Here is a 24,553-nt window from a genome sequence, read left to right as displayed (position 1 = left end):
TATTTGCCAGAAAAGAAACCAGGACAGGACAAAAAGACTAAAAATCCAAATAATTAGCAATTATTAAATTAGTATGTTCCTGTCTGGTCTTCAGTTGTGAATATTAAAGTTCCTGTAAACTTTATTGTAAAAATTTCAATGAATGCAAACAAACTGATGGTTGTTTAATATAATATCACAAGCATTACATTGTTTGTAAGGTGGGTAAAAAGGGGGCTCTACTGTATATCTCTCAAAAATGATTTACCTCATTTGCTGCAAACACACCTAGCCTCTAATTGAATCTGTGCAAAATCTAATGAAAATAAAAAAAATACATTGATGTCCAGATGTACAATTACATTTTGCAAAAAAAAAAAAAAAAAAAAAAAAGGAAAATCAAACAGAACTGAATGGAAAACGTTTATTTCCATAATATACACACAGTACATCATTTCCACAAAATGTACAAAGTGCAATATGCGTCAGAACTACAGCAAATTTTGCGGTACAAAAGACAAAATTACTGCATACTTAAATATAAAACAAAACTAATGGCAACAGTAGTGAATAAGAGAATTGCGTACACATCACAACCTCTTCCTATTTGCACATAGGGCCTTAGCGACGATATGGCTGCTTTAGTTGTGGCCCAGTTACATCACAACATTACTTATGATTCATGGAGTGATGAAATCTCTCTTGTTCACTCGAACCATTCTTCCCTAAAAAGGTGCAGTAAAAGTGGCATCCGCCTAGCACAATAAGCTAGCTTCCCCATGTAACAAAGTCTATACTGACTGACTGGCATTGAGCAATTCCTTTTGTTTTTGGTTTGCTAAAACGTGCTGAAGATATATCCTGTTTGGAGTGAGGAGAACTTGGCAATTCTGTATTATAATACTTTATTCTCGTGTCCAGAATTTATTTAAAAAAAAAAAAAAGACATATAACTAACAGCTTTAAAACAAAATTGTTGGCAACATAATAGAAGGGAAGATACAGACTGAACCATGCCCCTGGTGTTTCACTATAAGGCACTTAAACATGAATAACGCAACACTAAAGTGACTTAAACAAAACAGCAACTCCATTGACTTTGTGGCATCAAAGCAAAATCTCAATGGCTTGTTTGACTATGAAGGATGTTCAGGGACTACTCTTGTGTGAATGTGTGGCTCAATGGTAGGGGATTGGCATAAACTAACACATCCCATGATTTTCCACAAAACCCAGGAAATCATGGCTCTCTAGACTCACCACTATTCCTGAAAGATGGACCTGGACTATACCTATGAAAAGTGAGAATCCTGTTTTTCCCTCAGACTTTCAGACGCTAAAAGATAATTATGACAGACAGTTAAAGACATCTGTAAAATCATCAATCAGATTTTCACAATGCTTATTTCAGACAAATGAAATAGCTTGTCCCTGATTAAATCATAAAGTCAGCAAATGTCCAAAAGCGCAACTGCCTGATTTGAGCAAAAAAGAAAAGAAGCCAAAGCTGATAGCACTTTACATGAAGGTTCGATTATTGAAAGTTAACATACAGTCTTTGTTAATATTACAGATGCTCTGTTAATGTTGCAGCTTGCATTTGGGAACCTTCAGGTAAAGATTTATATTACAAAAAAAAACCAACCTGTAAACAGAATTCACAGAAGCATGGCTGAAATGTCAGATCTCATTTCTAATAATAATAATAATAATAATAATAATAATAATAATAATAATAATAATAATAGTAATAATAATAATAATAATCGGTTGACACAACAGCAGAATGATTTCAACAGAATGTTTTTAAATCATTCTCAGTAACTAGTTTTTAGTTCAGTTCTGTTTGTTGGGATGAGTAAACAGGGGGCCAAGCACTGTGCATCAATGCAGTTCCTCCCTAATATCGTCATCTGAATGTCATCTGAATTCAATGACAAAGACAAAGGTTATGACTGAATCCATGTAAAAATTAAATAAATATTAAAATGCTTCAGCTGTCTTAAAAAAACAGGAATTTGAAATCTTTGGAATTAAGAAGCAAGCTAACAATTAGAATTTGTTTAAATCTATTGATTGCAATCGGCATACATGGGTAATATTAAAATTGCTAGCTTTTCCCTGACCCCCCGATCAGCACGGCAGACATGTGGACTTCATGTTTCCCCCTCAGTGAATATAAGCGCAATCTCACTATTGTTGAACCTCAGGAAACCCAAGATATTTTTCTAACAGTACAATATCATGATTTGGAAGTAAAATTCATATATCAGGTTTGTGTGTGTGTGTGTGTGTGTGTGTGTGTGTGTGGTACAGTAGTGCCTTTTTCAAGCCCAAGAACCAAGTCTCCCTTTAGAGTTTTCACTTGAGGACGCAAGTACCGGCCATTTTGTCACCTATTTACATACAGTGCATTGTGATACATGTGCATTCGATTGCCGTGTGTGTGTATCGTATGAGCCTTCTCATGGATAAATACTAACGTGCACTCAAACACTCGGAAGGTTTTTTTTCCGTCTCTCTTATAAATATTTCACAGTAATCGCACGGTCCTTGGTATGGGACGTCACTCACACTTGCATGCAAAGGTATATACAGGACACACTTCAGTCAGAAACATGCATTCAACATAACAACAGCATTGTTAGATGTACATAATAAAATTAAAAAATGTTATTTTGCATAATAAAAAATTACTGAAGTTTTGAAACTGGTCAACTGATTTGAAATAAAGGGAACAAACCTCATGTGAGAATGATCAAGTGTGTGTACTTGCGATGGGAGAATGAGTGTGCTAGAACATAAAATACGTGTATAACAGAGTTTGTGTGTGTAAAGCTTCAGACCTTGTGATCTCATACACAGGAATTTTGAGACCCTCAGGACAACACACACTAACATACAACAGATACACCTCACATGATCTTGGTAGAGATCAACAAACTCAGTCATGTTGGAATGCAGTTATACAGACAAATGGCACACACACACACAAACACACACACACACACACACACACACACACACACACACACACACACACACACACACACACACAGCTGTGTTTGTGTGTCTGTGATTTTTCAGTGTGAAAAGTATTTTAAAACACCAAAAATTGATCAAATCATATTATCTTTCAAATAATTATTTGAAATTATCCAATTCATGTTTGTTCAGCAGGAGAAATCAGAACCTTTTGAAATTTACCCTTTCTGGGTCTGTTTCTAGATCAAGGTAGAAATGTGGAAAAAACAATAACTAAAACATGGTGTACTACATCTAAAATCTTCTATTCAAAGTCAAATTTACAACATTACAGAGAAGGGAATATTTATAATTTTACACTGCGTTCATACTAGCAACTGATGTGACACTGATGTCAGTACTGGTCTGCATTTTCCATGTTTTTGTAATATTTCATATACCATACCAGTTCTCATAAACCATGCTGCTGTTGTGTTCTAATTCCCGATAGGTCTGGTTTTACTGTATAATTTAATGTACAGTTTTGATAGCAGTTCTGTCTGTAAGGCAAATCACAGGTTTATATTAATGCACTTTTTCCTAATACACTGTTTCCATAGTAACAGCACCTTCACAGATACTTGTATTGCAAACACACTACAATCTAAATCTAACAATAAAGTGTTGCTATTTAACTAAGAAAAAATGTCCAATTGTTGATATGGAGAAATGTTGTGTCCAATGTCAGTGCTTGTAAGAGAAAGTAATGTTTAAATAATTTAAAGAGAAAATGAGGAAATTACGTTTTACAGCAGTACTAATGCATCAGGTTTCACTTATGTAACTTTGAACTATAAATGGACAAAAAGTAAGGACTAAAACATTTTAGACACATGATGCTATAGGAAAATAATCTACACATCACCACTGGGTTGTTTTATTCCTTGGAAAATGGTAGTAACCGAGGTGTGTACACTCTAGTGTATTTATACAATAATGAATTTTTTTATACAAAATCATATAAATCCCTATGTTTTTTGCGTCTAAATCCCATGTTATTAATAAAATGATATAAAACTGACGCAACTTCTATTTAATTTTTTAGCTGAATTGGAGGAATGCAGACTTAACTGAATGCATGTAGGAACTGAAGTTGTAAGGGTAAGATTTAGGAAGACAGCAACCCGTGGTGATGTTTGGCCAGCAAAGTTGACTGTCTCCTGTGTTTGACCACAGCATCATTAATTTGAGCCAAATTGAGAAATTCAAATGTCTGTCCCAAATTATTTATTGCTGAAATCACAACTCTGAAAACGAACTAACACCTGCTTGCTAGTGTGAACGCAGAGTAACTGTGATTGCTCGGGTATCTTGTCTGGAGCTGATTTTCCAAAAGCATGTTAATGCTACGTTCATAGGATGTTTTAGCATCCACTGATATGTGTTGCTGGTTTGTTGTTGGCGTGTTTGTGGAGATTTTTTATTTATTTTGTGCTATATCTCAGTAGACCTGTGAACACATTGACTGTGTGCCAAGTTAAGGGTTTTTCAGGAGCTGCCCTTAAAGAATATTACTGCTGCAAAAAATAACTCTGATGTTACATGAGAACCAGGTTTACTTTCTTATCATCTAACCCAGAACTTGGGTAAATGACTAGAGCGATTTAAACAGAGCCCAAATGCATTGTCGTCATTGTGTCACAGTTTTGACAGATGCCAAAAAAGTCCCTGGAAGCGCTACCTTCCATATTAAAGCATTCAAGCAAACGAGTGTCTAAGATAAAATATCAACCAATGTTTCTCCAAAACACAGACACAAACACATCTTAGTGTTTTAAATATAATATTTTAAATGAGACCTTATGAGACCGCCATCATGTGCCCAGTGTCAACATTCAGTGGTAAAATGAACCATGGAATTCAGACCAGAGCAAAATACAGCTAGGTATCTCCAGCAACATCTGCTGATATACAGAGCAGTGTGAACAGCAGAAAGATTGAAACAGAATTGAGTTCTTACATTCTAGAGCAACTTCTCAGCACACGCTAGGTAACCAACAGTGATTTGAAAATTCCTTTCTCTTTGCTGTTCAGAAGTATCCAGAGTGTCATCAAAATGTGAGTAAGCAGGAAGATGGAATTCACACTGAACCAGACTGAGACGTGTAGACGATTAGACAACAGGTAGCAATTTCATGTGAAATATGGCTGATCAGCAGGAAGGGGAACCAATGCAATGGTATCCTTGGATGCTTGGCCGAAGAGCACTCGGTGTACAAGTAGTTTTTTATCACACATTTATAGCTCCAGTTCCATGCTACAAAAGCCTTAAAACCACAAGAGCCTTGTCGAAATATTTGGATATCCTGTTTCCTTGAGTAGCATACTTTTAATATTCACAGCATTTTCATTCTGTTCATTCCCAGCTCTATATGTTAGTTCATCTATTGTGCAGTCCTTTCATGCAAGTCATAAGAATCAGTGGGTTGTTCCCTTGGATGCAATTTGAAGATGGTCAATCCTTCCAATTAAGAGGAAAGGATTTTGGGACAGCAGTTTTTATGTTGCAAACCCTGTTTTCCCCCAAATCTACATTTAAATTTGGGTAAAGCATATTCCTTCCACATAAGTTACAAGAACTCCAGCAGGACCTTCTCCAATCCACCCATTACAGAGATCAGCTTACTGCAAACCCAACCTGGAAATTGGTCTGCAGATGGCCAATCTTCACCTTTTATGAGAAGGTTTTCAGGTAGAGAATCTTTGTCCAAGTACAGCATCCTCTTGCACAAATCCCCCTCTCTTACTGTCAGCTTCGGGGCTCAGTTGTTCCTGTTGCTCCTGGACTCAAGAGCTCCATGGCTGTAGAGACAGAGCAGAGATTGGCACGATCCCAATCTGGACTAATAGTGCCCTCCGGCTCTGGGGAGAGTGTGAGAAGAAGAAGGGTGCCAACATCAGAAGAGCATGCCGAGGAGCACAGGTCCTCTGTCGAGAAGGTGAGACTGCCGAGCTTGGCTAAAGAGTTTGAGCGCTTTAGACGAGAAGGCACTGTGAGTCCAGCCAGGCGCATCCTAGCTTCTATCTCCTGTGCCCGCTGGCGCACCAGACCTGGCTTTCCACGAATGCTGCGGATACTGTCACTGCTTGAGCTGCGTGTCAGTGTGGAGCCATGTGGGGATGAAACTGGCGTCAGTGCTCCAGAGTCTTCAACTACAGGAGGCACTGATGTCCAAAAGTCTGCTGGAGTACAGAACATTCCAGATGAAGTGTCTACAGAGGCAGAAGCACGCTCCGGTGTCTCAGCAGATTCTCGTACAGCAGTACTTGCATGTTCGCGGAAACGTTCCTGAAACAAACCTGAAAGTTTCTCCAGCCTCTCAGCTCGCCGCCTGACGAGGCCAGACCTATGCAGCTGGTCTAGTGACTCTTGCTGTTGCTGTGAGCTCCCTTCTCTGGGTAGACCTGGAGACTTCTCTTTTGCCTTGTCGGTACTTGTTGAACATTCAGTCTCTTTGACCACTTGGCCCAATTTTGTATCCTGTGTTTGCTGAATATTAGATTTTTGTGACTGGCTTTCAGACTTGTCCTTATGCACCAAGGGTTGAATGGCTGAAGAGATGCACGAAACTGTCTTGCTGCACTTGGTACACTTGCAGTTTGGGTCACAAGGCCATAGTCGTGTAGGTGTGATGGCCTTGACTGCAATGTTGGTGCGAGATGGCACTATAACTGAGACACTAGGCACAACACAGGGAGGTAAAGGAGCAGGGCCATGTGCACTGGCATTTGAGACAGTACTGGGGGATGGGGATGTGAGAGAGCTGGACACTGGTATTGATTTAGATGGCTGCTTCTTAAGGGTACTCTCCTATATAGAAAGTCCAGACAACAGAATATTATTGAAGAACAGCATAAATATGAAAAAATGTCAAAAGTCAGTCTGTAGGGTCTTTATACCTTTAAAATGGAGCTTCTATGACATGAATTGTATAGATTAAATTTTCTGACTATAATTCTAAGTTTCTGACTTTAATTATAATTATAAGTCAAATTCGTTGTTCAACAGCAACAATCAGGAAATACTAACACACAAAACAAGTCAACAAAGAATTTACTCACAGCAAGACTGTTTCGGGTTCTGAGGTGGTTGTTGTTGTTGGAGTTCTCGTTGCACAGGTGATTCATGTTACCCACATCGAGTCTACTCTCCACCCCTATACCACCCTCTCTCTCTCTCCTCCCCCCCTCAGCCAGTGCCTGCATCTCCTCCTGTTCTTTCTTTGCCTCCTCCTCATCTTCCTCTTCTACTGTGCTGAATTCAAGGCGCAGGCGCAGCTCCTCCAGAGGTTCAGCACCCCGGGAGCAAGTCTGCGCTGCTGTGCCCTCTCCGGTAGGTGCAGTGAAGCGGGGTGTTTCAAATGCCTCATCATCCAACAGGGCATCACGTTCTACATCCTCTATCTCAATGTAAACGCGATCCACATCCAGCAGAGGCGGTGGCATACGCACTGGTGTTGATGGTTCACTGTCTAGAGCAGAGTCTGACAGACGCCGGAAGTAGTAGTTGGAGTTTTGGGGGTTAGACGGGTCAAGTTCCAAAGCAAGGGGTGATGAGTGGGCAGCAGCTTCACAGCAGGAAGGACTGGCACCTGGGGATAAGGGGTCAGCGCAGCAGGGTGCTGCTGGACGTTGACAATCAGGGTGATCGCACTCAGTCTGGATGTCTGGATGCCAAAGCCGATTGTGACGCTGCTTGCTGTAGAGTATTCACAAAAATAGAGTAGCATGATTTTTTGAAATATCGCCATATAGTTATTGTGTGCTAAGTAGTTAATGTTGGAAATCATTTTGTCTTTGTTATTTTGGAAACAAATACACTATAAAACACTTGTTGTTAATGGTCATTTCCATGGAAAAATCAAGAGTTTTGTCTAATTTCATAAGGGGGGGGGGCACTAATAATTTTGGCCTCAACTGTATATAATTTTTCAAACTTGGCTTATAATATTAACTTGAGTTTGTCTGAAAAACCTATTTAAAATATTATTATAGTATTAAAGTTATAGGTCTGCCAAAAAAACTAATGTAATGATCCAATTACAGTCCAACAGCTACATCATTGTTGCATAAGTGTATTTTTAACTATGAAATTATAAAGTTCTCCTCTGCGTGGAAAATGCTGACCTTGCATCCAAAATGCCCTCATATTCAGCCAGCTGTCTCATGAAGCTGTCGTTGGGCCTTGTGATACTGCGTTTCTGTTTGACAAAGTTGTAGGCCTTCTCCAGGGTCCAGCCGTACTCTTTCATGGCATAGGCTATGACTGTGGATGCTGAGCGGCTTACACCCATCTTACAGTGGACCAGACACTTGGATTGGTTCTTCCTGAAAAGTGAGAGAGAAAAGAAATTGGGAAACAAAAATTAAACACAAGGAATGAACTCAGTAGAACCTAAACCGTCCTAAGCACTGATTCTGTCACTGTGTTAAACACGATTATGTCACTGCAGAACCCGAACCAGACTCACATTTATTCCTTCTGTATGCTTGAAAGTGAGCTTTTCTGCGCACTTTCTAAAACTCAACAAAAACGGACAACTCAACAGAAAAAGTATCCGTCACAGACTCTCAGATTTTGCCCTGTCAGGTTCAAGTTCATGCTCCTCAGCATGTGTGTATGTGTGTTTCACAATGTCCTCCAGCTACACATACTCTATTTCTATCTCTGTCTGTCTGTATCTCTCTCACTCGCTCAGTTATGACAGTCTTTTAAAGTACTAAGAGACACAAATAAGTAGCCTGGTGGTAAAAAGACACAAGTATGAATCATCACGCATGGCTCCCTGGTTCAGCCTGCCTCCTGATGCTCGACTGCGACCCAGCTGCCACAACCAGAAATACATAGGAATAAATATCTAAGTATATCTAAAGTATATTTTTATCTCAAGTAAAGTGTTTTTAGCAGATCTGCCAACATATAATGAATTCAAGCACATCTATGTTCCCAACGCAGTGCTAACTCTTGTACATTAACGACCGATGGAATCAGGTATTACTCGTTAATGTACAGTAAGAGTTACAGTAAGCACTGTGCTAGGAACATAGATGGGTTTGTATTCATAGCAGTAAACATTATAACATATGGAGGACTGGTCAATTTGTTTGAGAAATACAATTTCATAAAATGTTTGCAATGTGTCTTACTTTGCCTTAATGATGAAGTTGTATGTCTCGTTCCAGTGCGCCAGCAAGTCCGTGGTCTCTTCGTCGTACACACGCACGTTGTGGTAACAAAAAGTCCCCGGGAAAAAGTTGTCGATCTCCCGGGTGACATTAAGAATGTAGCCCACCCTAAAAAGAAAAATGTTAATATTCTTAATTACAGGCATATCATATTGCATCCGCTGTAAAAAAAAAAAAGCTTAATAATAGCATATGCTTAAAAAAGCATTAAAATCCATACAGTTTAACTCACCCTGCCTCCTGTAGCTCCTCTAGATTGGAAGCGTTCCATTCAGATCCCTAAAATAGATTTAAAAAAAACCCACAGGATTTAAATAACACAAATTTTTTGCTTTTTTTAGTCTTCGGTTTCAGTAAAACTTACTAACAACCCTGTAACCCTTACTATTTGTCCACTTACCAGGTAGAGGTGGTCGAATATGAGCGTGGCTTTATCCATTTGACCCAGGATCAGCAGGATCTCGTTGTCAAGGAACTCTTTGTACTCTTTCAGATTGCAGTTCATGTGCTGCTCAAGCTCATTACGGATCTGATAGGTGGAAAAAACAAAACAAAAGATAAACAAAATCGCATATCTGATTGGTCAGAAAGTATTGAGCTCTGCTCTTATTTAGCATTTAATGCTAAACGAGTGCTACGCTTTTGTTATTATAAAACACACAGCTATATGTTTTTCACCTCCTTTGATGTCACATTCTCCAGGTCCTGCAGCATCATGATGCTCCTGAGTTTGGTTTTGATTAGGCTTTCGGTTCGCTCTCTCTCCGTCGGCCTGGAGAGAACCCCAGATGAATGTTAAACTGCAGAATATCTTCGGTTTGAGCCACGACAAAAGTAACTATGTAATATCCATAGAATCAAGCTGCTAGGTTTCAAGCATGTGCATCAGGTTAAAAAAGATTTAGCCGGGATGCATGTTGAGAGTTTTACGATTCTTGAGCTACCCTCTTTTTAAAGCATGTGAAATGTCTGAGAATAAAATTACATTCACTACCAAAACCTTAGAGTATGTCAGTGGATGAGACGTCTGTTTCGAAAGTAGATGCCCCTAAAATATAGTGAAAGAGCACATGGATATGTTGCACATAGAGATCAGGTTTAGGGTTAGATGAGATTTAGATAAAGAACTCACTTGTCTCCAAACATGGCAGGTGAGTCGGGCCGCAGGGACTCCAGGTCCTGCATGGCGTTCCACTCGTTGATGCAGCTCTGTTCGGAACAGATGCAGCTCTCGTAGTATCCCATCCAGGTGAGTGCAATTCCACCAGGGAAGTAGTTATATCGCCGTGACACCTCACAAGCTTTGTGCAGCACCTGCAGAGCTGACCTGGTAGAGAGGGAAGAGATCAAGGGTGAAACACCTGAAACCTAACTGCTTTCATCATTCGATGATGGTAAATCTGTCAATTACATTCAAATGTATATACAGTACGTTTAATGTAGTGTAATGTACAAACATCAATTCCTTGACTATTAGTTAAAAACATTAGTTCACTATGCTGGCCAGAGTTGAGCGAACATCCCAGTGAGTCCACTATTTGTCACACTATAATAAAATCTTGTCTGAATTACTAAGACGCATATGGATTTTTTTTCTGACATGCCTGCAACAACAAACTAGAGAGTAAAATCATACAAATCTCCTCTATTCTATTCCATCAGTTAGAAACTCTGAGGAAAATGTGAAGTGCATACAAAATAATCTTTTTTGTATGCAATGTCAATTACACATATTCACCAACAGGTGGCAACCCACGGCTGAGTTTGGCGAATCTGACAATGCAACTGATCGACAGTGTGAACAAATTGTGTGTGTGCCGAAATAAAACTCCTGACCCACCCAGAAACCTGAACAAGGCCTTCTGTATGGACAGCGTTGACTGAAAACACACCCACTTTTCTAATATTTCCTTCTTCCATTGTAATGAAGTGAGTTCTTCACACCCATGGAGTAAAAGCGAACATGAAACAAGAGCTTCTCAAAACAAGAGTGCTGCTTTGTCATAAGGTATCACCTTTCTTTTATTTATTCAAATAAATATAACACAAACAAGAAAAAAAAACTCATCTTGTAGGACTGGCTTTCAAGTATCTTATTCTTGCCTTTCTCATCTAAATACTTAGTGGGCAGTCAAGGGATAGGAACTAAAGAAACACTTTTTCCCAAATTGTGAAGTGATGTCCAAAGTTTGCTTCTTTCTAATTTTGCACTAGCTAATGTAGCTAAGAAGTAAGTAAAGCTTATACTGTAGCTACCAGTTTAGCCTGTATGCATGTCAATAGTGAACAGTTCCTGACAGAAATGGCTGCGGTCTCTGAAACTGTGTCTCTGTTCTCTATAAAAACTCACAAAATGACATTAAAAACATTCAGGATTATGTTGTAAGAAACATAATCTTGTATCATAGAATCAAAGAGTCTTCCTCAGCCTCAGCATCATTCTCAGATTGAAGGCCAAGCCTGAAGGCAGAATTAAATATGATAATATACCAGTACCTACTGGATTATTCATTTCATATAATCAACTTCAGTGAGGAAACAGTAACTACACATCATGGTGGCTTTTATATGGGTTTTAATACCCTAGCATAACCTGATGAGATTCATTTCTTCTACACTACAGCAAAGCTTTGAACATATTCGAAACCTGTAAACATTTTATTTCAGAGAGAACTCCATTAAGTCCAATAAGTAAAAAATAAAACCCATAGATTCACATTTTAGTGTGTGTCTTACCACATGGCCTGAACCGACACAGGTTTAAAGATGTGTGTGCGTCCTGCTGTCGTCATGCTGAAACCCCTGCAGAAGAGAACATGAAGGTGATAATATAGTCCCTTATAATTCATGGATTGTGCCACAATCAGCTATCTACCTCCCTAGAACAGGCAATAAATAAACATCAAACACCTGAGGATAAATACACACTAAAAACCTGATAATAAAATACTCATCAAACACCTGAGAATAAAATACACCCCAAATACCTGAGAATAGAACACACATTAAACACCTGTCACTAAATACGCACTAAACACCTAGCAATAAAATACACATTAAACACTAAACATTAAAAATTGATATTAAACATTTCTGATTGCTAAAAAACATTTTTAACATTTGCAGCAAAACTCTACAACATTCACACACACCAAGGGAAGACTGCACTCACCCGTCTCCATCCAAATGGATCTTTGTGTCGCTCCAAAGAGGAAGAACCATCCCTATAGAGCAGCTTTTGCTGTGGGGACAAATAAAATGCACCACCACACAATTACTCTGCAAATATCTGAGATGATTGTAGTTTACACACTTTGCCCTTTTGGTCAGCCATGGCTACCTGGACACTAGGGGGACAATCTGGCAGTTTTTGTGTCTTGTGCCATGTGCTTTTTGTTTTAATTTTGTGTATCACTTGTCTTTGCCCCACCCTATCCTTAATCTGTTCCCTCCTCAGACATAGCAGGATAACTTTGCCTGGCACCACCTTTTTAAAAAATACAGCACCTGTTCCTGTGGGGGACGCTGCTTCACTTCCTGGTTTTCTGTGGAGGACGCTGCCTCGTGGAGGATGTCACCAGCCTGCTCATTTTTTTTGGTAGATTTTCCTCGGTGCACTGCAATATCACCCCACACCTGTTCCTTCCCTCCCTTTCTGATCGGCTGTGGACGCTGCTCGGCACCCTCTGGCTATGCTGCCATGTACCTCACTCCCCCCACCTGCCTTGCCGTGTGCCTTGCTTCCCTGTATCTGGCTGGGATTGTTGCCCCTTTGGACTTTCGGGCATGGTCCTGGCTTGGAGCGAATTTAGCGGATTTTATAGATGCAAGGCAGCTTGAAAAATTATTAAAGTCGCCTTTGACAGGAGTAATTTGTAGCTTACTTCTTAAACAAACACTATAAATGTGAGACACTCCCAAGAAAAAGAAGAGTAAATCATAATGTTAGAGAAATTACGAAGTGGGATCTTTCTTCATTCCCCAGTCCAGAAGATCAACACTCTTCTTTATCATGATCTCATTTATCTCTTCACAGCTGAAGTGAATCATGTGAAGTCTTGCTACTGATTTGTTATTTCAGCTCTTCATGTTGTCAGCTTGAGCGGCGCATAACATTGAGATTGTCTGAGTGCAGTGAGACTTGATGAGTGTGCAAACTTAATGCAGAAAAGCTCAGCTGCTCTGTCTTACTGAGCAGGAAGTAGGGGCTGAAACTTCCTGATTTCAGTTGGAAATGAAATATATCTTCACTGAGAAATGACAATAATCAGATTGCTAGCGAGCTGTTTATTTATAAGGTGTTGGAAGTCCCTTCAGAATTCAAGCAAAATCCATGACATTTAAAGGAGCTTGGAATTTAACCATTTTTTATTTTATTTTCTGGAGATTTGACCCAAGATGCGTTGTGACCTCATCGCAAAACACATTTAGCCACAGCCATCATTGACTCACAGCGAGCACAGAAAGTCATTAATGTTTTCACTGGTAGTAGACTGAAAGCATAATCTAGTGCTTGCAATTTAACCAATTTAAGTAGTTTCCCAAAGGAAAAGCACAAAAAAAATTGCAACAAGCTGCGCTGTGTATTTTGAAAACATAAAAAGCTTAAATTTTTGGATTTGGACTCAAAGATTGGAGCCAAAGTTAAGGTTAAATTTATGCAGCATCTTGAACAATTATAAGAAGATAAATCAAATGGAAAATATTTTAATCATTATTCCAGTTTTATAATCTAATCTAATGAAAATGTGTTTATTTATAGGAGATTTATTCGAATCACAATAGGAGCTCAAATTCTCTCAGTTGTCTGTGTACAAAATTACGAAAGTACAAAATCTTCTCAACACTGTTACAAATCTGGATCAGTAGGTCAAGAAAATGTTTAAGGAGTCGCAGAGAACAAGCAGATAAGTAACAGTGTACACAGCTGGGTATGTTGTTAATCGTGTATTTAATGTATTCACAGGGTTAGGGTTCAAGCTTTTTTTTAAAAAAAATTTTTAAGAAATTGATTTGCATTTTAATGAATTAAATAAGTATTTGATCCCATATCAATCAGCAAGATTTCTGGATCCCTGTTGTCCTTTGTACAGGTAACAAGCTGAGATTTGGAGCAGAGGCACAGAAGCAAGTAGCCAATCAGATTCCAAACTCTCCGCAATGACCAAGAGCAAAGAGCTGTCCCAGGATTTCAGAGACAAGTTTGTAGGCCTACACAAGCCTTGAATGGGGGCTACAAGACCATTGCCAAGCAGCTTGGTGAGAAGATACCAGCAGTTGGTGCGATTATTCGCAAATGGAAGAAACACAAAATAACTGTCAATCTCCATTGATCCATTCAAGATCTCATTTTGTGGAGTTTCAATGATCATGAGATTGGTGAGAAATCAGTCCACATCCCTCAAGAAAGCACATGGAATTATTCGGAGGAGAACTGCGTGAAAGTGTTGTGGTCAGATGAGACCAAAATCGAGCTCTTTGGCATCAATTCTTCTCGCCATGTTTGGAGGAGGAATGCTGCCTATATGACCCCAAGAACATTATCAGCACCGTCAAACCTGGAGGTGGAAACATTATGCTTTGGGTTTTTTCTGCTAAAGGGACAGGACAACTTCACCGCATCAAAGGGACTATGGACGGGGCCATGTACAGTACAATCAAATCTTGTGGCCTAGCCAGTCTCCAGACCTTAATCCTATAGAACATCTGTGGAGGGTACTGAAGGTTCGAGTTGCCAAACGTCAGCCTCGAAACCTTAATGACTTGGAGAGGATCTGCAAAGAGGAGTGGGAAAAAAATCCCTCCGAGATGTGTGCAAACCTGGTGGCCAACTACAAGAAACACCTGACCTCTGTGACTGACAACTAGGGTTTTGCAACCAAGTACTAAGTCATGTTTTGCGAAGGGGTCAAATAAAATGCTAATTAATTTATAACTTTTCTGAAATGCATTTTTCTAGAGTTGTTATTCTGTCTCTCACTGTTAAAATAACCCTACCATTAAAATTATAGACTGATTATTTCTTTTTCAATGGGCAAACGTACAAAACCAGCAGGGGTTCAAATATTTTTTCCCCTCACAATATATATATATATATATACATGATATGTTAATAGGTTGTATTATTATTGTCAGCAATGTGCAGTAGTAAATGTGTGTGTGTGTGTGTATGGGAGATTACCTGTCTTTATTGTTAAAGTCCATCCCCAGCAGAATGTTTTCCTCCGTGTCCTGTCTGCCGCTGGTGTAAACCACCACCATGTAGCGCACACGATCTGACCAAGCACTCTCCAACCGCACAGCCTGATGCGCGCGCACACACACACACACACACACACACACACACACACACACACACACACACACACACACACACACACACACACACATATACACACTCTTAATGAGAAACAATCACTTATGTCAGTAGAAAACAAACAGCAAACATCCCTTCAGCGATATCTGGATACTGAATAAGCTGATCTTGCACTTGATTTATATGTACTTGTGTTCACACTGGGAGATTCAGCAAGATAAAAATGTATCAAGGTGTAATTAAGGTTTTATTAATTTTTTAATTAAATTAATTATTGAAGTACACACACACAGCCATACGGGCACACACACACACAGTCATACACACAGTCTTGCACACAGACAGACACAGGCACATACACACACGTCTTGAAACATGACACATTCTAATTTGGGAAATGTGTCACACACACATTCGAGCATGTTCTCATCGATGACTGAATAAGAGGAAACTGGCACACAGTCTACAGCTGTCAATAAAACACATTCAGGCATGAGTGTGGCTGTGTGTGTATATGTGTGTGCGTGTATGTGTGTGCTCACCAGTTTGATTCGATCCTCTGAGCGAAGAATGTTGATCATCACCTGTAGGTGCTGAGGTAAATCTCCTATTGATAGAGGAAAATATGCTGTTAAAACACAACCCTGAGGTCTCATTATAAACTAGCTCATCTACTCAACACCATGCCATAGCGCATGTGTTAAATCAACACAAACATAACGGTAATAAAACCTGAGTAAGATTTATGGAGGTGAGGCAGAACAGGAATGAGGAGGAACCAATGATTCACATCTCGATGATTGAGGAGGATGGGATAGAGCCAGCTGGCGCTCGGAGCACTGTCTATACATGTGTTCAAACGTTACTCTGATTGCTACAACTCTGAGACTTATGTTTGTTTTTCTTAAAGATAACCCCCCCCACACACAAAACACACACGCACAATAATATGTAAAGATTCCACAGATAATCCTCGCAGATAAGGCCACTGTCAAAATCAGAATCTAAATCTCTTAAATCACAAGACTGCATAACAACATGGTACACAACGCATCGGAAATACAGTATACAGTGCTTGTTTCTGACTGGTTGGCGGGTGTCTGTTGTTTTCAGTTACACCAGAAATGTTGATTCAGATTGTTCTGAAGAAATTTTCAACAAAAATGTTTTAAAATGCTCGTCTTAACATGGAATCGTTTCCATAGTGACAGACAGGAGGATGAAACTGTTGATAATGTGAAGGTTTTTTTTTTAGCATTTATGGACTGTGGTGTCTCCAGGGTCATCTGAATAGAAGTTTTTATTTTGTGCTGTATTTTTTTTTGTCATAACTTCCCAGTTTACTGCGTTCAACAAGATACACAGTAGAATAGAGTGCAACGATGTCATGGGTTCAAGTCTCAGCTCAGTGGTAAGAGTTTATTCAGTGCTTTGAAAATAATTATCAGGTGCATTATTTTAATCAATTATTAACATGTCTATATTTCCTTGTCTTTGGTAAACAAATTTAAATGTATGTAATAAAGAAAAAAAACCTGAGAATAGCTCTTTGGAAAACCAGTTTCTTTAAAACAATGACATTTTGTTTGGTTTCTGTGGATGTGTGGCATGGGGTGCAATCTAGACAGACCTGAAAATCAGAAAGAGAGAGAGAGATTGAGAGAGAGAGAGAGAGAGAGAGAGAGAGAGAGAGAGAGAGAGAGAGAGAGAGATTGAGAGAGAGAGAGAGAGGGAGAGAGAGAGAGAGAGAGAGAGAGAGATTGAGAGAGTGGGAGGGAGGGAGAGAGAGAGAGAGAGAGAGAGAGAGAGAGAGAGAGAGAGAGAGAGAGAGAGAGATGACAGCCAGACGAGCTGGTAAATCTAAACCACTGTCAGTGTTAATTAGCACTTTGGGTCTTGATCACATGTTGTTTTACACTCTGCCTCTGTGGCTGTTGTTCCCGTGTTCTGTTTTTTCTGGCAGTGCTTCAGGTAACCAGAGCAATGATCCATCAGTGCAGCAGTGAGTCACAGCATTGTGAGAATGTGTCTGAGAAACCGGGCTGTGACAAAGGCTCGTATCTGAATAGAACCAGGATTTAAGGAATTGGTAATATGCCTAGCTTCAGGTTTGGTTAAACCTGCTAGTAGAGATGTACATCTACAACTGCTTATATTTTTTCCATCATTAAACACCTTTAATTATACATCAGTGTTCTTCATACTGTCTAAAATTGTCCATCGTCGTGCGTCAAAGGTCTGACATTTAAAACTTTGCTATGGAAGGAAAAAGACTCAAAGCAAATGTTCTACCTGCAGCTGCAGGTAAAAGCTGCTTTTCTGCTTATCATGCATCAGCTCAAACCCTAGTCATCCTTTGACCTTTAACCTTGATAAGACCCCAAGGTCAAGGCAAAGGAGCATGTGATGTCACACTCACACAGGCTGACAACACAAAGTAACTGTAATTACCTCATATTCCTGTATATAATATATAAATTTTGTATAGTTTAGTATTGTTTAGAAAGGCCTAGGATTCATGTTCTTTGCTGAAAGGAGTGGTTTTCTGCTGTAGGAGCCCAATAAGTCTTCTTTGGTTCTGATGTTTTATGTGTGTTGAGATTATTTTCTGCTCAACACGGTTGTAAAGAGTGATTACACGAGTCACTGTATCCTTCCTAGCTACTTGAACCAGATCTGTCCATTGTCCTCTGACCCACTGGAGCAAAAAAAAAAACTAAACTAGGAGTTTATTCAGCGTCAGTGCTGCCTTCATCACCGCTATGGAAAAAAAAAGCTAAAAACATATTTTTTCACTTTAGCTGTCTAATCAGATTTTGATTTTAATCTTTGTTCTTTTACACACACTTTATATTAAAACCGTTAATGTGAATGAATATATATAAGGTTGTGATTTCCAATCACTGGTCTATCAAGCTGCCACCCTTCACCCTAAACTCAATTGTATAAAACATGATAAAAATGTAAGTGGCTCTGATAAGGGCCAAATCCTGTACATTTAGATGTAAATGTAATGACATACACAGAGGCCCTGTGTTTCTCACATCCTGTGTAAATCTGATGTAAAGCATTTTTAACACTATCAGAAGAAACCCATGCATCCCTCTCTCCCCGATCTCCCTCTCTCTGAACCTCGTGGCCTCATTCCCGCCTTTTCACCTTATGTCAGGAATGGGTGCCTCCTCAGGAAAAAAACAGACCCAAATGCATGGAAGGCAAAAAAAAAAGGGGGGATTTATTTAAGACGACTGAACTACAACACATTACGTACATGAAGCTGACAACAGGAAACCAATAACCAAAAACACAAGAAACAAATCTAGGAGAAAATAGACGTGTGGACTCAGTAAGCAAACACACAAGGACACGGGTATAAATAGGAAATGTAATCAGAGAGACATAAGGAACAGGTGTGAGGTGGGAAAAGTACTAAGAGTATGGCGCAAACAAAACACAATGCACAAGACAAACACACTGCCGGAACACACCCTAATGTTCCAGCAGGGAATTGTCCTGACACAAAAAAGTACAGAGACATAAAATAAAAAAGTACAACGGAACGAACAAGGATTCAACAACAATTTGTAAAACCAAAAGCAAACAAGTCGCAAGGCAGCAGCTGCACACTGCAGACAGATCATTTCAGATTAGTTAATCAGAGTGAAGGAGAAGAACATTCTAAAGGAACAACACTGGCAACGAGTGACCACAAAGTGCACGAGGAGACGTCTGGTGAGCAGAATAGCTTATTTACCCAGACAGAACTGTCTCTGCTCTATTGATTAGAAACCTCCATGAAAACAACCAGCACTCATGAAATAAAGGAGTCTCCACAATACTGTACTGTATCATAAGGAATCTGATGCCATTTTCTAGAACTGCATTTAAATAAAAGTATTCTCATGTCCTAAATCCCTTTGCGCCCACACAACGGAGACTCTCGACTCGACTGGCGCTAAACCGTTAATCCAGCTAATCCCAACAAACACACGCGTGAACACAGACTGTGCTTATAGGGGACCTCCTTAAATCAGCACAGTTTAAACCACTCACACTTACAGACATACTTGCTGTCCCCTCTCTCTCTCTCTCTCTCTCTCTCTCTCTCTCTCTCTCTCTCTCACACACACACATAAAAGTCAACAGATCATTTCACATTTTAAAGATTATGTATGAATTTCTACAAACAAATAGGCCAGTTACTCTGTAATTACCTTTTTATTTATTAAAATAAAAAAATACCCCAATATCTAAAAAAAACCAAACAGTGACATTACTGATTATAAAAATATGAATTATATTTTCATACCACCTTGGCTTAGCTCAATTAAAGCTACTTAATTGTTAAGTAAGTTTTGTTTTTCATCCTATATGGATTTTAATCAATGAATTAGCTTGCTTTAATTTGAAAATGAAAAATTTGGAGGTGGTAACAGTAATGGGAAAAAGTAGAAGTGTTTCATTCTGAACTTTAGAAGTATTCAGATTATTCCTCCTCATTCCTAATCCACACTAAAACACTTTAATCCTTTCTGATTGGCCAGCAATGCATTTAGATACTCTATAACGGGCATCACCAAATGGCAGACCGCGGTCCGGATCCGGACCGAGTGACGGGTCTGCCCGGACCCGTTAAAATTCTAATATTATCATATTAAGCATCTCCTTTTTATAATCTAATATTATAAGATTATATAAGCTCTTTGATATTAATAAAAAGATTAATCTTTCGTTCATGCGCAGTTAATCTATTATGACAGTATGGCAGTAATTACAACAGGAGCGTCATCAAAAGCTAAGCCAAAAACAATTCTGTTCCATACTCCAGAGCAGAAGGTGGCAGTAATGCACCTAATTACACTGGCAGGACAATTAAGATTCAAACCGCTGGCAGGACAGTTACATGCCCATTTCTCTTACTAGGAACAGAAGATGGAAAGGGAGTAAGGAGAAGTGGAAAGGAGAGAGGAAAAAGGGAGCTGCTCAAAGCAGCTTGAATTGTTCTTTTGCCTAAGGTTCCTGTGTTATTAATGTAGTTAATGTTTAAAAAAGGGGCAGCTCAAAAGTCTTTTGTTTAATTTTTTTTCTTAAAGATTAAAAGCACTTTTATTTTATTCAGAACATTCTGAATGTATTACATTACTTGAAATATAGGCCCTAAGTTCAGGCTGCACAAAGCTGTGTTTGCTCTTTTTATTTATTTTATTCAGAAGAAATTCAGTGTCTGTTGTCTGTTACTTGACATGTAGTAAAGACAACTACAGGATTCTTTTCCATTTAAGTGCCATACAAGTTCAGACTTTGGAAACACTTGAAATTTAACAATTGATTATATAGAAATGTATGTGCGTTATTGATTTTATTAACATGAGGGTACACTATTTTAAGTGACAATATAAGATTCGGACCTTTGCTGGGAGGAAATTTTAGTAACTGGACCTCTTTGAATTTTAATTGAATACCCCTGCTCTATAACTTTCTATGGTAGCTGTTAGGGGTGGGAGAAAAAATCGATTCACCAAACTATCGCGATTCTTTTTAAAACGATTTTGAGATCGATTTGTTTGGCTCAGAATCGATATATATTTAATTTTTTTACTTTTCCAGAGAGGTGGCGGGAAGACGTTATCGCTTTTATTCCAACAGAGGGCGAAACGTATTTTGTTGTTGTCTGTATTAGATGACGTCGTATCCGTTTTAAGCTGGCGCGAGAATGCTAAACCATGGCAGAGGCAGGGGAGCAAACCTCTTTGAGAATTGTTTCTGCACCTTCACATTTTAAATCACAAGTGTGGAAACACTTTGGATTTTATACACTGGCAGGAAGAGCTGCGCTGGACATGACTAAAACGGTATGCAAACTCTGCCATACAGTGATAGCATATTTTTTATAGCGAATTTGATAGCGAATTTCAGGCTGAACGCCAAACAACCTGCAGCGTCTCAACAAACTCTGGATGTGACATTGAGTAAATTACCATGCACTTCGGAGAAGGCAAAACGCATCACAGAGTCGATTGCTCTTTTTATCTGCAAAGACATTCGACCTTATAGCGTTGTGGAAAATGCAGGTTTTCGAAATATTATCCATACTTTGGAGCGGAGGTACGTTATTCCATCGAGGAAGCTTTTCACAGACACAGTCGTGCCTAAAATCTATGACGAGGTTGCGTCAGAAGTAAAAAAACGTTTAAGCAAAGCTCAACGAGTCGCATCGCGAGCTACAGAGTCCTATGTAACCCTGACAGCCCATAAATAAATAAATCTTTATATAAATCTATTTCAATTTTAAATAAATTGTTCCGGAGCTTTTTTATTTATTGTTATTTATTGGAACAGTTTAACAGCACTTATTTTATTTCAGAGAGTATTGTTTTTAGTCATTTTGTTGCACATTTAAATATTATATTCAAGTTTTTGGTACTTGAAAGTTTTATGGTTCAAGCTTGTTCATGTATGTATATGCTCCTGAAATAAAAATTCAGAAAGATGTGATGCATTTTTTTTGTTAATATAACTCATATACAGTCTCTTTAAGGGTATGATCAAGTATTTGCCATTGTCTAATCTTTATTAAGCAAACAAAAATCACAATTTAAACAATGAATCGCAATAGCTACAGAATCGCAATATGTATTGAATCGGCACAAAAGTATCGGGATAGTATTGAATCGCCAGATTAGTAAATCGTCCCAGCCCTAGTAGCTGTGCACATGTTCGATACATGAGAGAGGGATTTTTGGCTAAATGAGTATTATGTTGATGCCACACATCTTGGCAATCCTGCAGAAAAAGTTGTTCTTTTGAGAAAAAAATAAAATGTTTCTGTAAATATTGCAGGGTTTGTTTGATTTTTGTCTTAATGTTTACAATTAAACAATTTTAAAATCCTGGAGGAACTGTAAAGATCTTCCCCTGAGGAAAAAGGAAATCTGTTTGGGGCTGGATACACGTGTGTGTGTGTGTGAGTGTGTGTGTGTGCTCACCTGCATGTTTATGGTGAGAGTGAGTCTTCTGACCCTGCGCACTGCTGCCCTGCTGCAGGAACAACGCAGCTCCCTTCACCATGAAAAAGCTCTCGCTCAGACTGCAGCACAGAGACACAGAGACACAGTTTTGAATGTACACAGATTGGATGCTCTTTTGACTCGGTCTTCCTCACACATTATGCAAAAAGCTCACACACACACACACACATACACGCAGACACACACAATTGAGTGAGAATTCTCAGAAAAGGTCAGAGGGGGAAATCCAGCACTGAGTCGGTGCTGAAACACTGAAACACTGGGTTTAATTATCGTCCGTATTATCATACGCTGCAGTTCTTTGTACTGCAAATTCTTTACAAGAGACAAAGATTAAACTCTCTGAAGTTTAACAAACACGCCACACAGAGTGATCATCATTTCTGTCAAAGCTCTTCAGGAAGTATGTGTTGATTTAGAGAGTACAGAACACTTGTAACCAGTGATGCAAGAAGGTGGCCATTATTGTGTTTGAAAGGTAAAAGGCTGTGGAAGTTAAACACTTATCAAATGTCAGTTTGGTCTGGTGGCACCTCATTTTACCGCTTTTTTTTTCTCCCTCAGACCAAGCCATCTTTCTCTACATCTTAAATCACAAGCTGCTAAGTTTTGACATCATCACAGAACCCTTCAAGAAGATAGAGGAAACCCTGTAGCAAAGAAAGCCCTGTTCAGAGACTTAAAAGAAAATCCCACAATACATTTCAGATCACAAAATGAACATGAAGTGACATGTAGAAGTCTCTGTTTCACTATTACACACAATTCAAGTCACCTTGTGGTCTTTGGGCCATAATCATTAATCTCTGAGTAAAGTAAAATAAGTTACATGCATGATCTGGTAGAGGCTGGTTTTCTTCATGTTCATGTGTGTATGCTGAAAAATGGCCTACACTATGAGAATATAAACTTATTTAGCAGCATATTGTGCACAGCACAGAAGGTCTATTTGGTGTTGTCCATCCAGTGCAATATAATCAAAAACAAAAGAAAATGGTTCGATCTAAAAACATTTAAATGTCATATAAAATCTTGTTTATTTACACCTCAGATTTTGACCAACATCCTCACAGACCAGCGCATACAGTACTCTCACTGTAATTTGAGCCTTATTCGTCTTAAAACCGATTTAGGTTGACTTACTTACAAACATTATAAAACAATGGGTGTAAAAAATACTATGTGTGTGTTTAAATGAACGAGAGAACGAAAATCCTTATATGAAAATGCAGAAACAAATTATGATTCTTATGATTCGTAATCGAGATGAATAAACAAGTTTGGTTGTTAATGGGCATGCTTGTACCCTGGCCACATATTAACATGTTTCATCTGGTTTCTTGTATCATACTGCATTGTTTCAATTAGTCTGCCTTGTTCCTTTCTTCCTCACGGCTTTGAGAACATTAGAGAATAAGGCATGTGATTAAAACGTGACCGAATCATCATTAGCCATATAACAGGGAGCAAAATGGTGGCTGAAATATTCAGAGGCCATGCTTTTTTCTCGCCCAGCTGCGGTTGTGACCTTGTGCTGAGTCAAGCTGTTCCATTTTTAAGCCATTGTCTCACTTTGAGCGGACTGGATGTCCCGAGAAAGCCTGACCACAGCAGCCGGCGGAGAAGAAGCAAACAACAGAAGCAGCTTTGTGCAAAGAGTTATGCGTCAAACTCCTCCTCCTCCTCCTCTGACTCTCCCTCTGTCCTTCTCTCATTCCCTGTTTGTCTCTGTCCCTCAAACTGAATACAAAGTTGCACTCTTAAAATGTGGATTACAGGGGCTTTTGTTTCTCTCTTTTGTTCTTTCTCTCTTTCAAGCCGCTAGCAGAGAATTATGCCACGCGTAGCATACATGTGAGGTGTTCTCAGAGCGATGTCAGCTATGTGAGGATCAAGAAAGAAAAGAGCACGAGTGATGGATGTGACAAGAATCCACAACACAGAGAGAGAGAAAGAGAGAGAGAGAGAGAGAGCAGAAAATTACAAGCCGAACAGACTGCACTCACACTTAAGGGTGTAA

At 39.1% G+C, this 24,553-nt stretch overlaps 1 protein-coding gene across 5 annotated transcripts in view; it reads right to left on the bottom strand.

Annotated features, from left to right (window-relative positions):
- Positions 1–389: 389 nt before the first annotated feature.
- The window catches only part of ssh1a (slingshot protein phosphatase 1a), a 49,124-nt gene continuing 24,960 nt past the window's right edge, over positions 390–24,553 (bottom strand). For 4 of the 5 annotated variants that reach the window (XM_027141237.2, XM_047818360.1, XM_047818359.1 and 1 more), the window contains 13 exons: positions 22,492–22,592; positions 16,048–16,112; positions 15,371–15,492; positions 12,362–12,430; positions 11,926–11,991; positions 10,322–10,516; positions 9,868–9,961; positions 9,590–9,718; positions 9,422–9,468; positions 9,151–9,297; positions 8,131–8,331; positions 7,066–7,702; positions 390–6,814 (listed from right to left, as the gene is read on the bottom strand). In XM_027141237.2, coding sequence (XP_026997038.2) covers positions 5,753–6,814; positions 7,066–7,702; positions 8,131–8,331; positions 9,151–9,297; positions 9,422–9,468; positions 9,590–9,718; positions 9,868–9,961; positions 10,322–10,516; positions 11,926–11,991; positions 12,362–12,430; positions 15,371–15,492; positions 16,048–16,112; positions 22,492–22,592 — 2,935 coding nt within the window. In that variant the 3' untranslated portion in view covers positions 390–5,752. The remainder of the gene's footprint in view (positions 6,815–7,065; positions 7,703–8,130; positions 8,332–9,150; positions 9,298–9,421; positions 9,469–9,589; positions 9,719–9,867; positions 9,962–10,321; positions 10,517–11,925; positions 11,992–12,361; positions 12,431–15,370; positions 15,493–16,047; positions 16,113–22,491; positions 22,593–24,553) is intronic. The other variant, XR_007143857.1, reaches the window with a different exon arrangement.

Source organism: Tachysurus fulvidraco, chromosome 9 (genome assembly GCF_022655615.1).
Source record: "Tachysurus fulvidraco isolate hzauxx_2018 chromosome 9, HZAU_PFXX_2.0, whole genome shotgun sequence".
In the NCBI taxonomy this organism is placed as follows: Eukaryota; Metazoa; Chordata; class Actinopteri; order Siluriformes; family Bagridae; genus Tachysurus; species Tachysurus fulvidraco.
This window is presented reverse-complemented; position numbering and strand designations above follow the sequence as displayed.